The 21,852-nt window shown below is 50.1% G+C and overlaps 6 protein-coding genes across 6 annotated transcripts; 2 read left to right on the top strand and 4 right to left on the bottom strand.

Moving 5' to 3' along the window:
* Window positions 1-159: 159 nt before the first annotated feature.
* BKA67DRAFT_656088 (Peroxin 13, N-terminal region-domain-containing protein) lies at window positions 160-1,698 on the top strand (the record flags this gene model as incomplete). The annotated part of the gene is made up of 3 exons (XM_046106885.1): window positions 160-211; window positions 404-913; window positions 983-1,698. 3 exons carry the CDS (start codon window positions 160-162, stop codon window positions 1,696-1,698), a joined length of 1,278 nt encoding a protein of 425 aa, XP_045962079.1.
* Window positions 1,699-2,784: 1,086 nt separating this feature from the next.
* On the bottom strand, window positions 2,785-6,038 carry BKA67DRAFT_512120 (putative importin 11; the record flags this gene model as incomplete). Its single annotated transcript, XM_046097447.1, has 2 exons — window positions 2,785-4,191; window positions 4,329-6,038. 2 exons carry the CDS (start codon window positions 6,036-6,038, stop codon window positions 2,785-2,787), a joined length of 3,117 nt encoding a protein of 1,038 aa, XP_045962078.1.
* A 1,083-nt stretch (window positions 6,039-7,121) lies between these two features.
* On the bottom strand, window positions 7,122-9,161 carry BKA67DRAFT_533032 (uncharacterized protein; the record flags this gene model as incomplete). The annotated part of the gene is made up of 4 exons (XM_046099643.1): window positions 7,122-7,689; window positions 7,737-8,020; window positions 8,207-8,966; window positions 9,019-9,161. 4 exons carry the CDS (start codon window positions 9,159-9,161, stop codon window positions 7,122-7,124), a joined length of 1,755 nt encoding a protein of 584 aa, XP_045962077.1.
* Window positions 9,162-10,356: 1,195 nt separating this feature from the next.
* BKA67DRAFT_533031 (Pex12 amino terminal region-domain-containing protein) lies at window positions 10,357-11,778 on the top strand (the record flags this gene model as incomplete). The annotated part of the gene is made up of 1 exon (XM_046099642.1): window positions 10,357-11,778. The coding sequence occupies one exon, from the start codon at window positions 10,357-10,359 to the stop codon at window positions 11,776-11,778; it is 1,422 nt and encodes a 473-aa protein (XP_045962076.1).
* Window positions 11,779-13,787: 2,009 nt separating this feature from the next.
* BKA67DRAFT_591098 (phosphoribosyltransferase-like protein) lies at window positions 13,788-14,864 on the bottom strand (the record flags this gene model as incomplete). Its single annotated transcript, XM_046104668.1, has 3 exons — window positions 13,788-13,933; window positions 14,397-14,772; window positions 14,811-14,864. 3 exons carry the CDS (start codon window positions 14,862-14,864, stop codon window positions 13,788-13,790), a joined length of 576 nt encoding a protein of 191 aa, XP_045962075.1.
* Window positions 14,865-19,124: 4,260 nt separating this feature from the next.
* On the bottom strand, window positions 19,125-21,134 carry BKA67DRAFT_591097 (uncharacterized protein; the record flags this gene model as incomplete). Its single annotated transcript, XM_046104667.1, has 3 exons — window positions 19,125-19,695; window positions 19,750-20,615; window positions 20,682-21,134. 3 exons carry the CDS (start codon window positions 21,132-21,134, stop codon window positions 19,125-19,127), a joined length of 1,890 nt encoding a protein of 629 aa, XP_045962074.1.
* Between the last annotated feature and the right edge of the window lie 718 nt (window positions 21,135-21,852).

The raw sequence follows: 21,852 nt of genomic DNA, 5'->3' as shown, positions 1-21,852 counted from the left end.
CTCCCAGACTGACGGACTTTACGAGGGTCGGGGGTCAGGGCCAGTTAGCACTCCAAGGTTGTCGCTTTTGCGACCGGCGGTTTGTGGATCTCGCGCCTACAGTAAACTACACGACACGCACTGCACCATCAGCAGTGGGATTGACGAACCTCAATCAGCATGGCCTCGCCGCCCAAACCCTGGGAACGTGCCGGCGCAGCTGCTACATCGGGTATGTTGACAATGTGTTTCTCCGCCGTCGTAGTTACGACACTGCAAATCTGATGCGAGCAACTCTCGCCCTCGTGCGTCGTGCGCTCTCCCTCCTCACTGCCCTCTTTCATGGTCGCATTCATCGGAGGAACGAACCAAACGAAATACCAAGCCTGTTGAGCAATCACCGAACTAACGTCATTGTTAACAGCTATGGCCGCGCCCACTGCTACCGCATCCGGCATGCCGGTACCAACAGCAACATCCAACGCCTTGACCGCGCCCGCATCAATAACAGGGTCTTCCGGCGCGACACCCGTCATTCCTCCTCGTCCCGATTCTCTCGCTGCCTCGGTGAACCAGAACGCCAATGCGTACAGCCGGATGAACAACCCCGCATACAACTCGGCATACTCGTCGCCGTACTCAGGTATGGGCGGCTACGGGTCTAGGATGTACGGCGGTGGCTATGGCGGCTACGGAGGCTATGGCATGGGAGGCATGAGCGGCATGTACGGCGGCATGGGCGGCATGGGCGGCATGTACGGTGGTATGGGTGGCATGAACCCCAACGATCCAAACAACCCGAACAGCTTGACGAATAGCTTCAACAACAGCACCCAAGCCACTTTCCAGATGCTGGAGGGTATAGTTGGCGCGTTCGGAGGCTTTGCGCAGATGTTGGAGAGCACGTACATGGCGACACACTCGAGCTTTTTTGGTAAGTCAATGATGCCAATGACTTGATGCGATGCCGAGTGACTGACTGTTTCTTCTTCTTCTTCATCAGCTATGGTGTCTGTAGCAGAACAATTCAGCAACCTGAGGGACACGCTGGGTTCCGTACTAGGAATCTTCACAGTCATGCGATGGATACGGACGTTAATCGCCAAATTGACAGGACGTCCGCCACCAGCAGATGCAACTGCACTCACACCTGCGGCATTCGCCAAGTTCGAAGGCCGGAAATCACCACCCGGCACTCCAGGACAACCCACACCCAGTCGGAAGCCGCTGATGTTCTTTTTGCTCGCAGCCTTCGGCCTGCCCTACGTCATGAGCAAGATCATCAGGTCGCTTGCTGCCTCCCGAGAGGAGGAGGAGCGCAGACAATTAGAGGCCAATGCACCACTTGACCCCAGTCAGCTCGAGTTCTGCCGTGTGCTTTACGACTTCACCCCCCAGGATAACGTACAAGGTGTCGATCTAGCAGTCAAGAAGGGTGACTTCATTGCCGTCCTCTCCAAGACGGACCCCAATGGTATTCCTAGCGAGTGGTGGCGTTGCAGGGCACGCGATGGTCGTATGGGATGGCTGCCCTCGACATTCCTTCAAGTCGCTAAGCGCCCCGGCCAGCCGCTTGCTGCGATTAAGGCTGCAGCTAGTGAGCCTGCCAGCCCCAGGACCAACTCCATGACAAGCAGCACGCCTTTGCCACCTGCCGTGACGGGCAAGCCGGGTGATGTATCCATCGAGAGCTTCCAGAAGTCGCAATTCTACTCATAGGGTGACCGCCACGTGGCTTTTGGAACTTGAAATGACAGCTCAAGGTCAAGAATCTTGTACCAACAAAAATAGGTCTCGAGTTTTAACTGACTCGCATCGTGTATGTGGAGGGGAAATCAGGAGCCACTTTCCTACTGTAGCATTCGTTTCTCTCTTACTAAGCGCTTCTTTCTCTCCGTCTAGTAGTATAGAGCCGGGGTTTATCAGCATTGCAACTTTACCGGCGTTTGGGATGTACTGGAGCTGAGAATACCCGGGAAGACGCACTGGTATTGTTTCGGTTTCATGAAGATCATTAATGAAATGGAACGGAGAATATTTTCTTTCCTGAGTATTGTGAGAGCTCATGTCTTTTTTTCATCAGTTCAAAATCATAAAACATAACATGGAGTATGACACGCCAGTCGTTCATCCGGCTATACTGACACGATACCCATCCTTGTTAAAGGAGTACTGTACGCCTCCTCTACATCGCTATCCCGCTTCATCCTCCTCGTCACAGCTCCCGCCACAACGGCCGTTCCTATCATGAATATCACAGTAGCGGATCTGCCATGGAGCATGTAGTTCCCAAAGCCGAGGATCAGCGTGGTCAAGAAATCTTGCTCATGCCAGACTTTCTCAAGGTCCTTCTCCAATGTCCTTGTTCAGAAAGAAAGAAAAATTCGATAGATGGATGCATCCGACTGTCTTCATCGTAGGCCACTGCGTGCGGAATAGCGCGTGGGATTCGATGGCAGGGAGATGTCGGTACTGTTTCTATGTTCCATATAATACCGCAACAATCCAAATGAATCATGAGTGCTTAATACTATCCTGCCCAGCCTTTGTTGGCTCGTGGCTCATGGCTCATGTTGGTTTTGCAAGGTTTCATTTGACGAATAATGCATTGTCCTGTACTATTGTATAGAGTGACGTGAAAGTTCACTCACGCTTTATAATAACATGACACGATACGACGATTGGATGGATATTTATCCACAACCTATCTATATGCAAAATTGATTACGGGCACGAGCCACGTTGTTCGCTCCTGAACGCCTCGCAAACCATGCATGCATGAAGTAAAGACTATTGTATCCGACGCTATGAGTGAACTTGAGGCTGGCCCAACCTTTGATAACTACCGAGCACATCCGCATCGACGTTGGCAACGTGTTCTTGTACAGTTTGCTCGCCGATTCTTTGCGCCAAACCGGCTAGCGTATCTCTGACGAAGGTAAGAGCGTTCACCCGGTTGACTGGGTCGCTCTCCCTCAATGCCCTCTCTCGTAGCTCCTTTGGTGTATCCCACTCAGTCGCTTCCAGCGGTTCGGTTATGACCAACAAATCTTGCGTGGGATCTTCTTCGCCGAGGATTGGTGTGATCACGCTGGTCCACATGGCAAAGTAGTCTTGCAGCTTTGATAGAATCAAGTCCTGCATTGGCTGGCCAAGTTCCATAAGGCGAGTGAGACCGAGAAGGTTCAGCTTTCGTCTTGTATCGTTCGACATGCAATCAAAGCTACCAAACCACTCGGCACTTAGCCAGGCCCATACCTGATCAAGTGGTCCCAGCGATGCAAGTAGTTCGACACAGACGGTGGGATCGATCACGGCTATGCGAGATAGGATACTGAAATAGTCGGTAAGCGTGAGATTGTTGACCTTGGGCTGTTTCCTCTTCGGGCCTGAGGTTTGACGCGCGATGTAAGCATCGTGAATGCCTTCGAACATATGCGGCAAGAAGCCGCAAGACACCATATCTTGAACGACAACTTTGACACCGTCAAGACCGCCAAGCTCTTCAGCATAACGAGTAAGATATTCAATATATTTCGTTGCAGAATTTTGCTGCTCTCGTGACTGTTGCCATGAGAATGTCTCAGACAGACCCTTTAACAGTGGTTGCCGCCAGCGCTCCTCAAGCATAACTTGAGGCGCCAAAAGTACATACGACCCGGTGATTGTAAGGTAGATGAGGTGGTGTTCAGTGTGGTCGTTGAGTAGTCTCAAGGCTGCCTCGACCAGGGTGAGGAGCTCCTGAGACAAGGGTATTGTGCTTTGGTGTAAAATGTTGCTCCAAAGCTCCAGAGACTCATCAATGAGATAGACAAAAACATCAGAGTCTTCTCTCACAGCGTCGGCAATCAGAGGTACTGTCATTGCATGGAATCGCTGCGACTCTTGTCTCATGGACATCACTAGAGATTGTAGGATGGTAAGTACGGCCTGCTTCAGCATAAAGCTAAGTTCGCTCCCGGTTTCCCAGATAGCGGGAAGTGCCGATACGACGAGGTCTGCAAATGGGTTAACGTATGTTTCCATCCGTTCAATAATGACCTTCGTGGTATCAAGAATAGCAAGCTTCGTCTCGTCGATGTCTGTTTGATGCAGTAATTTGATGAGCTCTGATAAAACACCCTGTGCATAAGGGGTGAAGATTTTCCCCTCGAAGGCAAAATCGTCCGCCACCATTTTGAACTGTCTCGCCGCCGTTATACGCACAACAATCTATCGCAAAACATGTTAGCTATTGAGGATTTTCTGATGGAAAGGTTTTGCTCCTCATTCCCAAGTACGAAGTCCTTGGAGAGGGTTCTGCCTTCGGGTGAGGATTTATTTATGGAAGCTCTACGTATGTAGCTTACATCGTTATTATTATCATTGGGGTTGAGAAAGTGTCCATAAATCTCATAGATCAATGGACGGCCCTCTTTGGAGATACCCACAGGCACCCACTGACTGATCAATATGCCAATCCGGCGTCGAAGTACTTTGCAGAGAGGTCCTTGTTGTTGAGCATCGCTCACTAAAGTCGATTTCAGGAATTCGTCAAAGTTGAACTGCTTCTCTAGATGAGAAGCCGCTAATCCGAGCGCAGTGTAGACGGACTCCTTCACCATGACGTCGGCCTGGGGGTTTCTTGCAGTGTCGAAATATGCCATCAGGGGTTGTATGAGTAGGTGCTTGTAGTTGACGAGAAGCAGGTTCAACACGTTTTCAGCACACGGACGAACTTCCCACTCCCAGGCACTACCTTGCGTTTCTTCCTGCTGTTCCCATTCTTCAGGGTTCTCTTCCCAGGCCTCAAGATCTGCTGCTCGGAAAACGAGAAGATGCGATATTATGACATTGGCCATCTGGACGATGAAATCATCCTTAAGCAAGTCTTTTTTTACGTGTCCAACTAGACCATCTTGCTCTGACCTAGCCTCTTTTGAGCGGTACTTGAACGTTTGTTTTGGTTGGTTTACCATCTTGACGCAAGCTCGACACAAAAGCAGACCTTTGAGGGCAAGCTTCTCGAGTAGGGGGCCTTCCACCTTGGACTTGGTCTCGCCATCTGATTCCTGACGTAAGCCCCCAGACTTGGTAAATACCTCGGCGAACTTGGCCACCAGGTCCCAATATGATCTTACGAGATCCAGCGAATTTGGTAGGGAGGCGAAGCTTGCGGGGTGCGTCTGAGACATTTCCAGATGCAATTTGGTGAACTGCATCATGTGCTTTCCAACGACATCGAGGTACGGCGCTGGTATGGGGGAGTCATGACTCACAAAGCCCAGGAACTGACCAAATTGGGCTTGCGACAAACTCCAGGCTTGTTGGACTGTGTTGTCTTTGTGCGGGTCCTCATAGCCGACAATCAGAAGTCGTCTCAGGGTTTTGAATGCCGTCAAACTGTTCTGCATGGCCTGATCGGCAGCATCCTCATCGCCCTGGCCATTTGTCAAGAAGGCGATCCAGGCAGTTGTGCTATTCGTGTAGATCTCGCCCAGCAGATATACCAGCTCAGGTGTCACAGACTGTAAGGCCGTCTGGGACTTCCGTAGACGTGCGGTGCCCAGCTCTTTCACGACTCGCAGCAGTATAACCAAAGCCCCGCCGAGGCTCGAAGAATTATCTTTCGTTTCCCGAAGCAACAAGACCAGACTGGACATTGCCTCGGGCCATGCCTGGGGAAAATCGATTCTAGTGACCTTCGCAACAACCAAGGCATTGTGTAAAGCCAGCTGTTGGTCCTCCTCGCCTATGCTGCCTTGATAGAGGCGGGATCGGATTTGCTCCTTTTGGGCAGGCTGGATGGCATTCTGCAGTGTGTGATGTCGCCAATGCTTGTCGATGCCGTTCTTGAGTTGTGTGATGGCAAGTAATCGGATTTCGCGCTGGAGGGACCTGTCAAGAAAGACGAGCTGTAAAGATGGATAGTAGTCGGCATGGGATTCCCACGACGATAGTTGCTGGCCAGCGGATTGGCGTTGAGCATAGTCCGGGGCAATGGCAAGTTGCAAGGTCCGGAACAGACCTTGCAAAGTAAGGGGGTTTGCCTCACCCGGGACCTCTATTGAGAAACTCATATTCGGCTGGATATGGTGTGTTGAACGGTGAGCAAAACCATATCCTCGTGCCTTCATCTGATTATGTAGTTGAAACAACTTTCATTAGGTACCTAGACTGGCGGATTTTGGCGGGGCACGTCTCTCAGGCAGCGCGTCAGTGCGGGGAGCTCGCAAGACCCAAGACCCCTGCCAAGCCGGTCGGTCCCCTAAGGTCAGGGGGTTACGGTACCCTCATAATGACCACTACCATTATTGTGAACTGACTGACTAACATCTAATTATCTATCCCATTCTACATCATCAAGTGCCCTCCCAGTTCCTACTTGAGAGTCTGGTGCTGTTCGAGCTTACTGATTCAAGCATCCTCTTCACCATATCTGCTTAGGGCAAGACAAGATGCGATAGTTTCCTTCCTTGTCCCTGCTACTTGCCTTCACGTATAACTTACTACTGACGGCAAGGAGGGTCAAGCGTTGTCAACGTTGCCTGTTCTTCGGGTAGGAATAGACGGCAACAGTAAAGAGGCAATTTCTCATTGTAGTGGACGACAAGAACATACGTATCCTGGTTTAATTGTGACGAAGTGTCACTTCAGCAACAGCAGGTGAAACGTTTCATAGCATCTGTCATACCATAACGGCAACAACTCAAGTCATAAAACCAGTACATAACTGGATACAGATTGTTGCACTCCAGGTGCAAACCTGTACGGGCTCAGGCTCATGGCAGGGTCAAACTTTGATCACCTGCTAGGTATCTAGGACCTTATGACTTGGAGGGGGGGTTGGTGGTGGAGGAAGCCAGGGTCACAGAAGCGACTTTCCATCTTTCCAGATCCACGTACCATCGCATACTGGTACATTGTTGAATAGTTGTTGTGATGTGGTTTGCAACGCCAAGGTGTCATGATTGCTTGGCCTTCACCGTATGTTGTACTGTAAATCACAGCAGTCGAACGCGATCATGTATCTAACGTACCTCGTATAAAAGAATCAGTGGAGCCGAAAGGTCTAAGATGGTCAATATTCTATGGTGGTTTTTTCTTTTTTTTTTCTTTTTTACAGTACCGGTAGTATTGACTATGTATGCAAATTTGAATAGTCAGGTCAAACTTCTACGGAAATCACTACCCCAATCCTTAACATCACCAAGACTTAGCCACCCAGAGTCCTGAGACTGCACCGCCGTTGTAACCCCATTAAGGATAACACTGGACAGACTGTCCGGTGTCCAAGTCTTGCTTTCAGAATCTCGCCCCAGTGATTCAGGCGGGATGGAGTAATCACTCGCTACCTCCCGGATCTCATCTGCAATCTTCCGCGAGATGGGCCAGATTCCTCCGTGCGCAGTCATCAGTTGTAGTAACAGTTGAATCTTTCCCATGTACGTAGGTGTGTCGAAACCCCGGAAGATGCACGCATCGAGATAGGCAACAGCTACGAGAAACAGCCCAGGCACAACAAGCGGACTTAGGTTCTCGAGGGGAAAGGATGACTGAAACAGGTTACAAACACTATTTGCTGCGTGGATGTCGACCGGGCTATCACTCCAGCCGGGTGTTTTGACATTCTGCACTTGCCGAGACAGTCCTGGACCAACACCCAGAGAGAAGATTTGCCGGAGATCAAGACCTTGTCTTGAAGTACATTGGTATATTCTGAGGCGATTCCTACCCAAATATCAGTACAAGATGGATCTCGGGAGAAACAAACTTACTGTTGCGCCAGGGCTATCGCATGAGAAAGGATCATGTCGGGAAACCCGTCGGAATCTTCCAAGTCCTTCTTCCACTGGGGAACTCTGACCAACCAGTCCTGAATGAGTGCATCAACACGGTCAAGACGTTCTACCTTCTTCTCATCCAACGTGTCTTGATATGGTACGTTCAGTGTTCTCATGATACGACAAATGTCGATCAGATAAGCCCAAGACGAAAATTCAATCGATTCAAGGTCATTCTGTCGGTCATAGTCCACTAAGGACGTTGGAGTCGGTATTTGCTAGAGTTGCAGTTCAGTATACTGATTGCACTCTCACAGGTATGAGCCAGAAAAAAATAAAGGAAGATAGTTAAAGCCAGGCGTGTTATCGGTAGTCTGCGATTAAGCAAATTCAAAGGAACGAGTTACGTTTGGACTTGATCGAATTGGCACAGAAAAGAACCCCAACAAGTGGCTTAGGCTTACCCTTGAATCATATTCCCATTCCTCGCATGGCAGATCGACGTCGCCAACAGGTCCGGGAAGTAAAGGTTTATGGCCAGGCTCACAACCGGCTCGCAAAGAGTCTAGCAAGTATAGGCCCCAATAAGTCCGCCGATGGCTTTCAGCCAGAATCGGATCTGATGTGGCGCCTGCAAACGTCTTGTGTTGCATACCGATTTCAAGGGCCATGGAGATAGCCCTCTCTGTCCATCCGCTCTGATAACCAAACTCCGTCTCACCCAGCGCCGCTATGCTGAGGATCAAGAGTCCAGAGACCGACTGTGGTGTCACGGGAAGAGGACCGCATGCAGCTGAAAATGCAGCCTGTCTTAATGCCACAGCGGGAACACGGGGTAAGTACAAGGAACCCACGAACTTGACCGCCGATATCAGGAACTGCATTGGCTCGGGATCGTGTTCCAAGTATTCCAGGAAACGATGCTTTGGAAGCATCGTTGAGTGAGCTGGGTGGAAATAAGCATAGTACGCCGCAACAAATGGATCCTCGTCACTGGTAGACGAAGGGGAGGCATCACTAGACATAGCTCTGGGTCCGGCGGCTCCATCATTATCTAGTATATAGAGTGGTTCTGAGATCATGTGCTGTGCTGGAGAATTGTCTGCTATCAGACTTCGCTCTTTGGCATCCCGTATGCCCCGTCGCGATTTAACGTAGACACATGACCTGTTCTCTGCGAGACATCGCTTGCAGATTGGCATTGTACCATCACATCTTATGTGTCTGCGAATGGAGTCAATAGTAGGTCTCGCTATGAAGAGCCGACGCTGCGTACTTTGAGCGGCAGTAAGTACATGCTCGGGATGCCCGGATCGATGCTGTAGAACGACGTTGGTTTTTCGTATCTACATCTTCGGAGGGCGTTGCCATTGAGGCTTGACGGCTTCGCCCTGGTTTTTCTTGTACCGATTCTGCCATTTTTTCAAGAGGCTGCAGGGCAGCAAACCAGCCGGTTTGGAAAATCAAGGCAGCAGCCTTGCGCCAGTTTTATGTGCAGTATTGGCAATCGTACACCGTGATGGATCTGGGTTAAAAAGATCGCAAGAAGATAGTGAGTAAGTTACGAAGCCCATACATATGACGAACTTTGTTAGTTGTGAAATAAATCCAGGGCTTGTGAAGAAAATTGTCCTCTTCAACGAGGGCTGGGGTTGTCCCAGGTGAACATGTCGCAGAGGCACATCAGGCCTTTCGGCAGTTCTGCCCCAATGCTGCTGACTGGGACGGCTTGACCAGGGTGGTACCGCGAAGGTTCTTCTGGACGTGGATCGACGCTGCTGACAGCATCGTGCTGTTACATTGCATGGCGACTCACAGCCTAACCAGTCAGAACGTATCTCTACTGCCCAGAGCTAGACCTGCGGAAACCTCAGCCATGCTCAACTCATACTGGGTGTCGGGGCTTTAGGGTCATCACGGGGGATACTATTACGCCTCAGTGTTTTGAGTACTGGCAAGACAGCCCTCGAGCCCGAGTCTACTCGAGGCATCACGGCCAGGGATGAAATAATCCCTACAATACTAGCAACTAGACCTACTGAGACGCCATATCTGAACCATGCGTTCAACCCTATACCAACATAGAGCTGTGGTGTTCTACAGGCATCCTGAAGCTAATAGTCCAGCATGCTCATGTAGATGATACTGGTGCACAGAGTTCAATGACAAATCTGTTCATGCCACAGCCAAGACAAGCCCGAGGGTATCATACGCTCTACCTAGCAGTTCGAATCTTACAAATGCGTACGATGATACGGACTGCACAATTGTGATCATAGCTTACTGCTCTTTGGGAGATATGATGATGATGCACGGTTATAAGATCAAAGGTGGAATGTTCAGGTGTGGGGGAACACGCTAAAGGTGTCTAACCTTAGGTAGGTATTTGGTCAAAAATGCCGGGGTGAGCGGTAACTCCTCCGTACCTCGGCCCCCCCATACTCTTGCTCTTCCTCCTGCTCCTGCTCTTGCTCTTGGGAGCCGACCGGCGCGCCAGCATTGAGTTTTGAAAACTTCCACATTGCACGGTTGCCAGATCTGCATTTGCAGATGTGATATATGCGACACCGACGCCAATAAATTCGACCACCTTTCGCCCAGCAATGCTGCCCAGATGAGCTCCACCAACTTTGCCCAGGCTCAAGAGCGCCTGGCCGCGCGCCGACAAGCTCGAGAACGAGAGACACAGGCGCGTTTCACTGCACAACGAGAAGCATCGCGCGCCTGGTCACAAGTGTCGCGACTGCCCTTTCCACTCAATCGGCTGGGATCTTCGTCGCTTTCTACGTGGGAGCTCATATCGTCGAGAGAGGGAACCAGGCCTGCATTTCGAGTCGGGCAGGTGGACGCCGAGCTTCTAGACGAGGAGCTTGTTGAGCTTCTGCAGAGCCAGGTAGGCGATGCCCTCAAATACTTTGGCGGCAACATAAAAGACGACTGGTCTACCGAGATTATACTTGCACTTCGCGCCGTGCTCTTCAAGCTCACTATATGGGACCACGATGCGACGTACGGAGCAGCGCTACAGAACCTGAAGTATAGCGATGCGCGGAGGGAAGGATCCGTCTTGGTAGCTCCAAGCAAGTGGCAAAAGGCCCTCTACGGACTCATCACTGTTGGGGGCAAATACGGATGGGCCAAATGGGAAAATTGGCTGCTTGACCAGGACAATGGATACGACCCGCCTACACCACTTGTACGGAGGATGGGTGTCATTACTGACAGGCTAACCACCGTTCATTCTGTCGCAGCTTTTGGGTCCTTTCTTGTCTTCCTGCTTCACGGAAGATATCGGACACTGCTGGACAGGGTACTACGCATGCGCCTGGTACCACCCACAAGCCAAGTCAGCCGCGAGGTGTCCTTTGAGTATCTTAATCGCCAACTTGTCTGGCATGCATTTACAGAATTCTTGCTCTTTGTTCTCCCTCTTGTTGGCATCAACCGCTGGAGGAGATGGTTGAGCAGGACCTGGCGAAAAACCAAGGAGATCGTCCATATCAGCAGCGAGGACGAGAAGAACAGCAAACAGGGCGAGTATGCTTTTCTTCCTGAAAGAACATGTGCGATTTGTTACCAGGACCAAAACTCAGCCACCTCTGAATCCGAAGTTCTCGCCGCCTCAAGCGGCGTCGTGGGTTCAGCGCAGACTGATATCACAAATCCGTACGAGACCGTACCTTGTGGGTGTATATACTGCTTCGTCTGCCTGGCTACGCGGCTGGAACGTGAGGAAGGCGAGGGATGGACATGCTTGCGCTGTGGAGAACTAGTCAAGGAGTGCAAACCATGGAGCGGAGATGTCTTGGAGCCACCCACCAAATCGCCAACTTCATCTCCGAAACGCGTCGGTTTCGCCGAGGATGTCAAGTCACCATCATCTGAAGAGGAGATTGGTGGCTCGGTGCAGTTTATCGACGGGCAACAAAATAGTCCAGCTGAACACGCCGAAGACTCCGAAGACGAAGACTCCGAGCATACCGACTCGGAGATATACGAAGAAGAAGAGGATGGCGAGGCTGATTACAATGACTAATTATCAATGTCCTGAATCTGGCATCTATTTACGATCGCAGCATAGAAAGGATGCTATCTCCGTTTTGTGTTCCGCACCTTATGCACCTTACGAGCGTTTTGTTTATTTTCTTCTAACTTCTTTTTACTTAAGATTTTCATGCAGAAGACGCCATCGAATCAAATATATGGGCAGCAAGCTGATGGTCAAAAGGCGGTGGAGTATAGAGACTTCACCTGGCTGGGGTTGTTTCTAATCCATGCCATCACCACTCTTTGATGAAGCGAAAACTAGTGATAGCATCTCATGATGGCGCTTAGATTATGTCAACTTGAAGATGGCCTAAGCATGCCTGAATAGATCAACCGACTAGGTAGACAAAAAAGGAAGGGGGAGCAGAGCCGAATGTGAACAACATGCTGGGAAAGCTTAGCCAGATACCGGTTGTTGACTCCCATAAAAAAGATCATAGCGAATTTAGTGTCACGTATTACAACGTGTCATATCTGTGGTGAAGAGGGGGAGACTCCTAGCAATTGGAACACTTCGTTACGGATTCAAGTGATTTAAAGCGCCCCTTGCTTTTGGTCATTTTATAGAATTTACTGCATGCAAGGGAAGTCATGGTTGCACCAATCTGACATTCCATTGGGGCCACCGATACAATATTGACAAGTAAAACTGTAAATCGATTTCAAACACTCGTATATAGGCTTAAAAGCTACCATCGGGTTTGGTTGAAAACCATCAACGTCTTTGGTGTCGACACCATTACACGGTTTGAAAAGGTCCATATGTGTTACAACGGTATCTAAGAAGAGATTATTATTAAGCCATAGTTTAATATAAAACCACTCTTTTGGCGTCTAGATAGAAGAAAAGAGAAAATCCCTTTGCATAGAGCACACAGGTAACATTGATTTGACGTTTCCCCTCGAAGCCGAAAGCCAACACCAAAATCGGCAAACATTCTGCTCCATTGTGTATAGCTACGTTCTGGACAGAATTCAGCAAAGTTCGTAAACAGCTTACGTGCGCCAACGTGAAATCTTCAGCTCCTGAATCCCCAAGTCACAGCAAGCAAAGGCATCAGACTGCATTCATATCTAATGTCTTGGTCTTAAATCTACCCAAGATCCGCAGAGCATCCCTTTTCAAGACACTCGCGGTATACGCCGCATAACAGCCGACGTAGACACTCAGCCTCACGCACACACAACCAAGACGAGGCGCACAGAGCTTTCGCTTGACACCTATATGCCCCACACTACACCCAGTTATTATTCGGAGCTGATCAAGATCATTCTTGAACATAACCAAAGAGTACATTTGACAAATCTTTAGATAGAGACCAAGTGGTGGCCTGGAGCTTCTATTTCTAGAGTCTGGTACTAGCCTGTTAACAGGTGAATTCTACATCGCTTGGCACTAATCGCGCTCACTATTCACGTCTAAGTAATATCCTAAACTGGATGCGTGCTTCATTGTGCCGATATACAATATACATGGCCAAATCATGGACCAGTTCGCGTTCAATTTATCCACATCTCTGTGAGCAGGTGTGTTCTTATCGCTACGAGCCTGATGGACGACTCTTGTGCCAGCTATTGCAAAATGATCGAGCTACATTTTCATGGTAGTCAATACTAATCACTAGCACAACCATTTGTTCTTGAGGATTTTATGATCACCAATTTGGGGAAGGGGGAATTTTTTTTTTTCTATATTGCGATAATCATGTCTCTGACTGAAAACATTGCAGAAAAACTGCCTCAGACGATTTTTTGGATATCCTTTATCTCAATCCCCAACGCCAGCACATGCAAACTTGGAAATCCTACTCTGCCCCTACAAGGCTAGGGCGCAAGCATAAACTATGTGCCAGTGTCTACCATATCGCTGCTCAACTTTTTTGGTGTTTTGGAGTGGCATCGGTAATTACAAAGAACCAATCTTCTTTTCAAGGTGTTGGACGGTGAAGTCATGTTGAAGATGCCGTGGTATGGATGTATAGCTCTTACCAAGCCTTCTCAAGCAGCGTCAAGGAGCTTGATGATGGGCAGGTTGCCCAGCTTATCACGGCCCTTCAGGAAGGGAATCTCAATTAAGAAGAGATATCCCACCGTGGTACCACCGAGCTGGGTAACGAGTGCGCCTGCGGCAGCAGCGGATCCTCCTACAATGCCATGTTAGTTGGGGGGTCAAGCGGCCAGTCTAAAGCCCAAAGTTTGGCATAAAACAGCTGACACATCCAGCCTCAAAGCAACCACAATCTCAGGACCGTATGTTGCTCTGGGCTGGAATACTCTTCGGTTTCATTTACGTAAACCACAGCCCCAAACCCAGACTCTCGATTCACGTCGACACGCGGACCAAGCAAAAGCTAAATACTGTGCAAAAACACTTGTCCTTGCAAATTTGCAAATGCTGTTCATGGAATTGTGTGGCTCTCGAGTCCTGGGGGTAGTTCGTCCGACTGTCAGTAAGGAGACGACTTGAGGTCGACCATCCCAACTATACAGTCCTTTGAAATTCCTCGAAGCAAAAACTCATTGGGTCATTTGAGATTGGCGGATTTGTGCAAGGTGCGCAAAGCAAATAACCAACGACTGCCTTTGATCAGGCTGATATCAACTTACCAGTAGCAATGATGTCGTCAACCACCAGAACCTTTTGTCCCGGTTTGATAGCATCCGACTGCATCTGGAAATAATCCGTACCGTATTCCTTCTCATAAGCTGCGGTCACAGTGGGACCAGGCACCTTGCCCTTCTTGCGAACGGCAACGAAGGAGCAGCCCAACCGCAGAGCCAGCGTGGGGCCAAAGAGGAAGCCACGGGCATCAAGACCAACAATGACATCTGGCGTGAACCCCAAGGTCTCGGAGATCTCGTTCGTCAGGACCTGGAGAAGGGCCTCGAAGGTTTGGGGGTCTTGGAAGATAGGCAAGATGTCGATAAAGTCGATGCCGGGAATGGGGAAATCGGGGAAGTTGCGCAGAGCAGCCAACACACGCTTCTTGGTTGTCTCACGGTCCGAGGTTAACGGTTGACCGGGGAGTTGGGGGGCACCGGCGGCGGCGGCGGCGGGCTCTCGTCGCGGGGCATCGAGGACAGTGGAGGAAGTGAGTCCTGGCTGGGAGGGGTTGGCAGCGACGGAACCTATGGCGCTGTCCGAGGTGACAGGCGCACTCATTGTGAAGAAGAAAGGGGGGGGGAAAGAGAGGGTGAGGCAGCAGCGAGAAATCGAGCGGTATCTGTACTCAAGAGAAAATTTCCGAGCTGGCCTTGGGGGTGTGGCACGAAAGAGCTCTTGGTTTGCCGGAGAGGGGAGTGCGCAGCAGATCTGGAAGAGGAAGGCCGGACAGGGTTCCAGGTAAGACAAGACAGGGCACGGCTTCTAACAACGCAGAGTTGGTTCGCTAGCTTAGGGAGAAGACGGGATGGGATGGGATGTGATGGGATGGGCTGGCTGGGAACAGGATGTGATTGCAGCCTGTGACTAGCCCTGACCTGGCATAAACAACGGCGTTTGGCTGGTTGTGCGTCGTTACCTGGAAATCAAGACGAAAGACGGTCCGGATAAGGGCAAAGAGGCTGGAAGCTTGTTCATGTTGCGCAAAGTCAGAGTGGGGTGGTTCTGAGTAGTTTCGAAGTGGGATGTTTGATGGGTGGAGGGGTATCTGGCATCAATTTGGCTGTGACATCGTCGTGTCGCGTATTGTACTGTTGTAGCAGCGAGCGTGTTTTGTGAACTTTTGGCGGGGCAGATTATGAAAATCTTCACGACGGATATGATTTACCTATCGGCTTTCACTCTTAGTCTAGATCAATCTTCCCTTACTTTCCACTCTGCTGTACGGCATTTTTCTAAGTTACGTACCCAACTTTCCTGAGCATGCTAAATCAGATGATCGGTCGTCATTCTTCGTTGCGATGCTAAGAAATTAGCCATAAATATTCCCCCCAATTTCCCTCCCCAAACACTTGCGATGGGAGCATCAGCCGAAGTCTGACAATCAATCTAGCACACAAGCAGGCTGTTATAGAGTCTCCCCGGAAAGCCAACCGTTCATGCCTACCCTGCTCATACGGCACGGCTGTGCCCTACTGGACTGAAACTACCTCCTGTATGTCATCAGGTAATAAGCTACACGAATGGCGAGACCTCGTGGGAGAAGTAGGTGGGCATTGCAGGGGACAAACCAGCCGACCCCACTACCTGTCGATGCCACCATACCAAAGCAGAATTAGAACACATGCAGCCATTCTCTTGACCATGGAGTCTCGCTGGGCGGCACCTCTGCGATAAAATGATTGCGCGCCCGATGAAGCCAGTTGCAGGCAGGCATACAGGCGGCAAGGGGCTATGAAGAAATTGCTCCATGATGTGAACGCAAAAACGTGAATTGTCCTGCATGTACCATGTATGTATGCGAGTACAATGCAAGGCAATGTGAGTAATCTTGACCCAGTGTGGGTAGCACTATCAACAGGGTTCAATGAAACGGCTGAAAGAAGCTTGAAGCAGCTTCTAGATTCATTCACGTCTCTGGATCATAATGCCGGTGACGGGTGAAGCAAAATAGGGCCTGTTATGGAACTGCATTGCCTTTTGGAACGATTAACAGATCTATCTACCTCAAGTCCAGAGCACCTCAGCACCTGAGTCGTACAGTGGTAGCAGTGCCTGTCGATCACCCAAGAGGCAGTCTCCATCAAGGTCATATTGCACACTGCACTTTTGTCGAGATGCACATGTCTAGCAATGAAAGTTGATAATTGTGGAGAAACTTATTTATATTACATTGTCTAGGTTTGCATCTGTACTACAGTATGTACTAGAAGATAACCAGGGTATGGCTATGCGGTGGGAACGGTGCAGCATGACGTGTGTCTATTATAGTTTTCAGCCTCTATTTAGTGCCGAATAGAATTTGTTTAACTGCTCTTCTTTCAATATTCTCGAAGCTGGATTAGGTATTTAAAGAATCATGTTTGGTGGTGTAAGTGACTTAGTTAATGTGATCGGAATAGTTCCCCGCCTCGATTGCATCTGCCAAATTGTGGGACGAATCGCATGTCCAAAAGTCCCTCCCCCACACAAACTTTAAAGCACCAGTGTTGCGCTGCTGGTTCAGTCGGCCGTCTCTATCCATATAGTTCATGATGCATCTTCAATACTCTGATACCCCGGTGTCAGAACCTGTCATCCGTGGGGTGTTTATCGGCTGGCCGAATGAGCTCTGAACTCGCACCCTGTCTCCATTATTGCATTTAGACCACTGTTGGGCAGTAAGCTGAACACCCTCATTGCCGACCCAACTGACATCAGGCTCAGACCAACCTGGCTTTCGTCACAGTATGGGGCTCTACAATTACGCCTCAGCGCTTTCCGATCGGCGAATCATGCTGCTGACCTTCCTCCGCCCATTTCCGTCGGCCTGCCTAGTACTACCTCTTTAGCATAATCCGTACAGCCTCCGAGATACGGTCACATATTCTGCGACCAGCGGCACTGCAACCACACCCGTACTGGCGGTCTGATTCACATGAACACAACAGGCGACGCAACCGAGGACAAGGTCAAGCAGGTAGTACGATATTATGGCGTTTTGTATTTCTTTTAGATCATAAGTATTATCTCGAAGGTTCAAGTCGACAAATCGGAACTGGTTAGAAGCATACTGATAATCACGGGATAAATAGACCCCCACCTCAACAGTCTTTTGCACTTAAAGTTGGAGTCTATCGCGCTAAATATTTCGGCTCCTACATATTCGGTGAAAGATATGGACTATACACAAGCAATTGTCCGCTTCAAGAACCTCGTTGGCGCCGCCAAACATTAGTGAGGAACACCTTTGGACAGCCTTGCTCGATATCCCTGTCTGGCTATAGACAAGAAGTTTGAGCCAAAGAGTGATGGTCTGGCCAGATCCTGTACCTGAAGACGTCAAACTTGTCGTCCAGCATTGATCTGTTGTTGTCTTGTTTTACGAGCACGCTAAATATCACCCGTCCAACGACTGGTCACAAATCATCTGAGGGCAACATACAGCCCCCGTTGTATCCTTCACCGTTGATGTCGGCCCGTGTACTGCCTTCTAATTGGGCGCGACCTCGCAACCTTATTCGAGCTATGATGATTTATTTCTTACCAGCTGCATGAGTACATAAGCCACAAGAGAATGTCATTTCTCGCGACCCCAATTATTCCTGCGCGTTTAGCTTCTTTTTCTGCTCCAGCTCATCCATCCAGAGTCTGCTTAGCCTTCGATTTGTTATGAACTGGACGCTACGAGTCAGTGGTGCTGCTCACCGCCAGTTCCCACTGCTCAACGATATTGGGCTTTCTCAGTATCAGCGCCACTGCATCTTCTCAGTTCCAACTCATCGTTACATCATGATCGCGAATCGTCCGAGAACCGGTAAGCATGTTAGATGGAACTGATAAGGACAGGAGGCTTGACGTGGCCGATGGTCTGAGAAGGGTGCGAACGCAATGTCAGCCTTGCCAATCAGGACTCCCTCTGCAGATTACCACTCCTCCACACCAGAGCTCATCGACTAAGAACACCACAGCCATTCAACAATACACTGGCTTGTCAACCCCACTGGAGTTGTGCCTTACATTACCCAGCCAGCCAGCCAGCCCTGTCAAACGGCCGGGACCACTACCATCGCTGCAAACGACCTGGGGTTGTACAACGTCATGACATCGACCATGTCGGCAAATAAACAATCCAGAACAATATCGGCGTGCATGAGCTGCTGCTTGGCGATGCCCACTCCACTGTATCGGTCAAGAACTGTATGTCACACAAACTCTAGCGCAACGACATCTGCACATGTGCAATGATAATGTCCAAGTCACCCGCAAGCGACTGGTCTAATCTACTTGCCTCATGCTGAGTCCTCGCCACAACATATCTATTCTTTTCAGAGATATTGGTCGTGAGAACGTGTGGCCATATGACATGGCAATACCATCAGCTTCTAAGAACATGCATCCTTCATTACGGTGGGTATATCTAAGACTTCTATACTGAAAATTTCTATCATGGGGGTATCATCCCGTGCCCTTTGCTGAGGCACGTTGTCCTCGCCAGCAAGCGAACAAGCAATCAATTCGATGCAAGCGAAGAAAGGGGGATGGGGAAAAGGAAAAAGAAAAGAAAAACTGCATTTGCCCCCGTTTTTTGAGCCCAGCCCATACACCGGTGGTCTCTACTATGGCACCACCTTAGAGCATTGATGCGCCATCCGACCCTCCTTCCAATGTGCAATCACATTCGAGGCCATACCTGCTCCGGTCTCCTCTACTCAAGAACAAATGTGATAATCAGATTCCCCCTCTTCCTCGACTCAACGGAAATGCAGCCGAATGATAGAAAACAGCATGTTCTGTAGTACATGCAGCATGACTGCGACACTGGTAGGCAATAGCTCGGGCCAAACCGCAAGATCCAACTTGCCCTCCACACTGGCATTGACACCGAAAATCCACATGATCAGCCCCCTGAGGACAATGCCTGCAACTAGCTCGCACGCCCAGGTGATCATCGCAGCGTAGAACGTTAGGCCAAAATCATAACCCTCGTCTCGCGTTGGGTCATCGAAGGTGAAGTAAGGATACACGTCCTTATTGGGACCAAAGTGTAACACCAGTATGCTGCCGAGGAAGGTGAGCATGCTTACGTTTTCGGCGAGGAATCGTATGAAGACATCTCGGATGCGTAGCTTCTGATAGGAGGCGTATGACTGCGTTGTGACACCAAGGAAGCCCATGATTTTGTGATACGTCTTCGACATGGTGATAGGTGTCAGGATGATGAGAAAGCTCGACGAAAGAACCTGCAATAAGATGAACTGTGAGGGCGAGCGTAGTCGCGCATAGAGTGCTCGGACGTAGGTTTGATAGGTGAGCATGAAATAGCTACAAGCTTTAATCAGTGTCAATCACGTGTCAATATCCAGGGTCATCTCTCACAGTTTGAAAATCCAACTTAATGGATAGCTGCCCACCCTTTCACCCTCGCTGGCACCCAGTATCCACCCGGTCAAAGCGTCTAGTAGGTGGACTGTCAGAATCCAGCTGTAGACGTAGACGACAGTTTCCAAGTTGGTATGAGGCAGAGTCCTCAAATAGATCTCAGCGTAGGCCTCCCCTATCAAGTAGGCCAGTAAGCCGACTAGGAGCGCAAGACAAAACCAGACAAAGCGCACAAAGCTTGCTGGAAGCCAGTTCCGCCGCATCGCCGCCGGAATTCGGCCACGGGGACGCGGAGCTGTGTGCAACATTGCGTCAGGGTCAAGATCGTGTCCCCTTAGGCCTGCGTGTCGACGATTGTTACGGGCAGAGACGCTGTCGGGCTCACCGGTCCACCAAGAGGTTGTGAAAATTCGTTGCGTCTCGGATAGAGACTGCCGTAACCCTAGGTGTCGCTCGTTCAGCATCATAATGCAAAAGGCGATACCAACGGGCATGGCCATGATGATAAAGGTCCATGAAATCCAAGCAGTGTTATGGATGGTGAGGAAGTTGAGCTTGGGCACCATATAGACTGGGATAGGAGCAGCAATGCCCAGAATAGCAATCAGGGAAATAGTGAGGGGAAAGCCTAGGGTCGATGGCCACCAGTTCAAGCTGTAAAGGTTGAACACTTTCGTGATCCAAATTAGAGCTGTCAGGTTGTAGAAGCCATAATACACAAACAGGAAGAACCAGAAGTTCACCTGGACGCGCGCTGAGCCGTGGCCGGGCACTCGATGGTCCTCCTGGGACCCGGGATTCCGGTCCCAGTCATCCTCGCGTAAAGGATACTTCGGAAAAGGAATGGCGCACCATATAACCGCCTGTCTTTCTCATCAGCTTTCTGTGCTCTTTCTTTGTAGGTGACCGTGTAAGGACAAGCCGCTTACCAGCCCAGCGGGCAGAAAGATGAGTAGGCTCCACCTCCTCCACCAGCATTCAACCACTCTCTTCACAGCGGCCTGCTTCGGCGCGACCCAGAGATCCTGTACGTTCCGGTCCACTACCTTTATCGTCCTTGAGAACCAGCTCGCTTCATCCTCGCCATCGTAAAATTCGTCGCTCGAGTTGTCGTCCGATTCCAGCGCGGCCGTCACAAGGGCTCCATAGCCAACATGTACACTCCCCCTTCCACCGGCTGAAAGTAGCGCGGCGAGTTGCGAGGTCGAGGAAGCGCGATGGCGGCGGCCACCGCGGGGATGGTAGCGAGGGGAGCTTTGTTGGTCTACAAAGGATCTGGGAACGGCGCGGAAACGGCCCAACAACGGCGAGGCGTCGGAGGCGTGCTGGCGTGCGGTGCGCGAGGTCTCGGTGCCAGGGATGAATGGGAAGAAATCGGGCATCCTGTGCTTTCTGTTGAAATTACATGCTAGCTCACGTTGACATTATTCGCGTCTTGTGTAGTCTTCAGTCTGATTATTATGGCTAGTATATGTACGGGGTCAGTCTTCACGGAAAATGCAAGAACTGGTGCTGTCGTCAAGCCGTCAACTCATCAGTTGTGTAGTGCATGAAACACACCGCGCGGTGTTACGGAAGTCACGAATCTTGGGCAAGCCGCAACCCTGCCCGAGAATTCATGGGAAGGGTCCTAACCTAGCGATCAGTGACAGGGATCAGACTCAGAGCCGAGGGGGCCAGGGGCTTGTGATCCGCTAGAATCCAAGCGCTTTTGGCGTCGGATGACGCTATCTGCGTTCTTTACTGGGCCCCAGCGCTGCCAGACCTGCAGTGATTAGTGGCATGGGGAAGGGTCGAAAATATGCTTTCAGATGCTTGTAAATGGACACGAATCACTGCCTATACTCGTCAGCATATGGCAGACGAAGTAGAGAGCAACGGACTCACATGATCGAAATAGTTCCAAGTCTTGTTCAAATTGAATGGTTTGACGCAGCATGCTTTTGATCTGTGTGAGTCACCTCTCATTTATGCGTTACATGCTGCAGGAGCTGATGAGACTATCGAAAACTTGACCGCTTCCGAAACCGAGACCAACATCGCGCGCGAAACGAGCCATATAAGTAGGTTACAACAACAACGACAACTTCGTTGTTCCAA

The sequence above is a fragment of the Truncatella angustata genome (genome assembly GCF_020726525.1).
Source record: "Truncatella angustata strain MPI-SDFR-AT-0073 chromosome Unknown BKA67scaffold_2, whole genome shotgun sequence".
Classification (NCBI taxonomy): Eukaryota; Fungi; Ascomycota; class Sordariomycetes; order Amphisphaeriales; family Sporocadaceae; genus Truncatella; species Truncatella angustata.
This window is presented reverse-complemented; position numbering and strand designations above follow the sequence as displayed.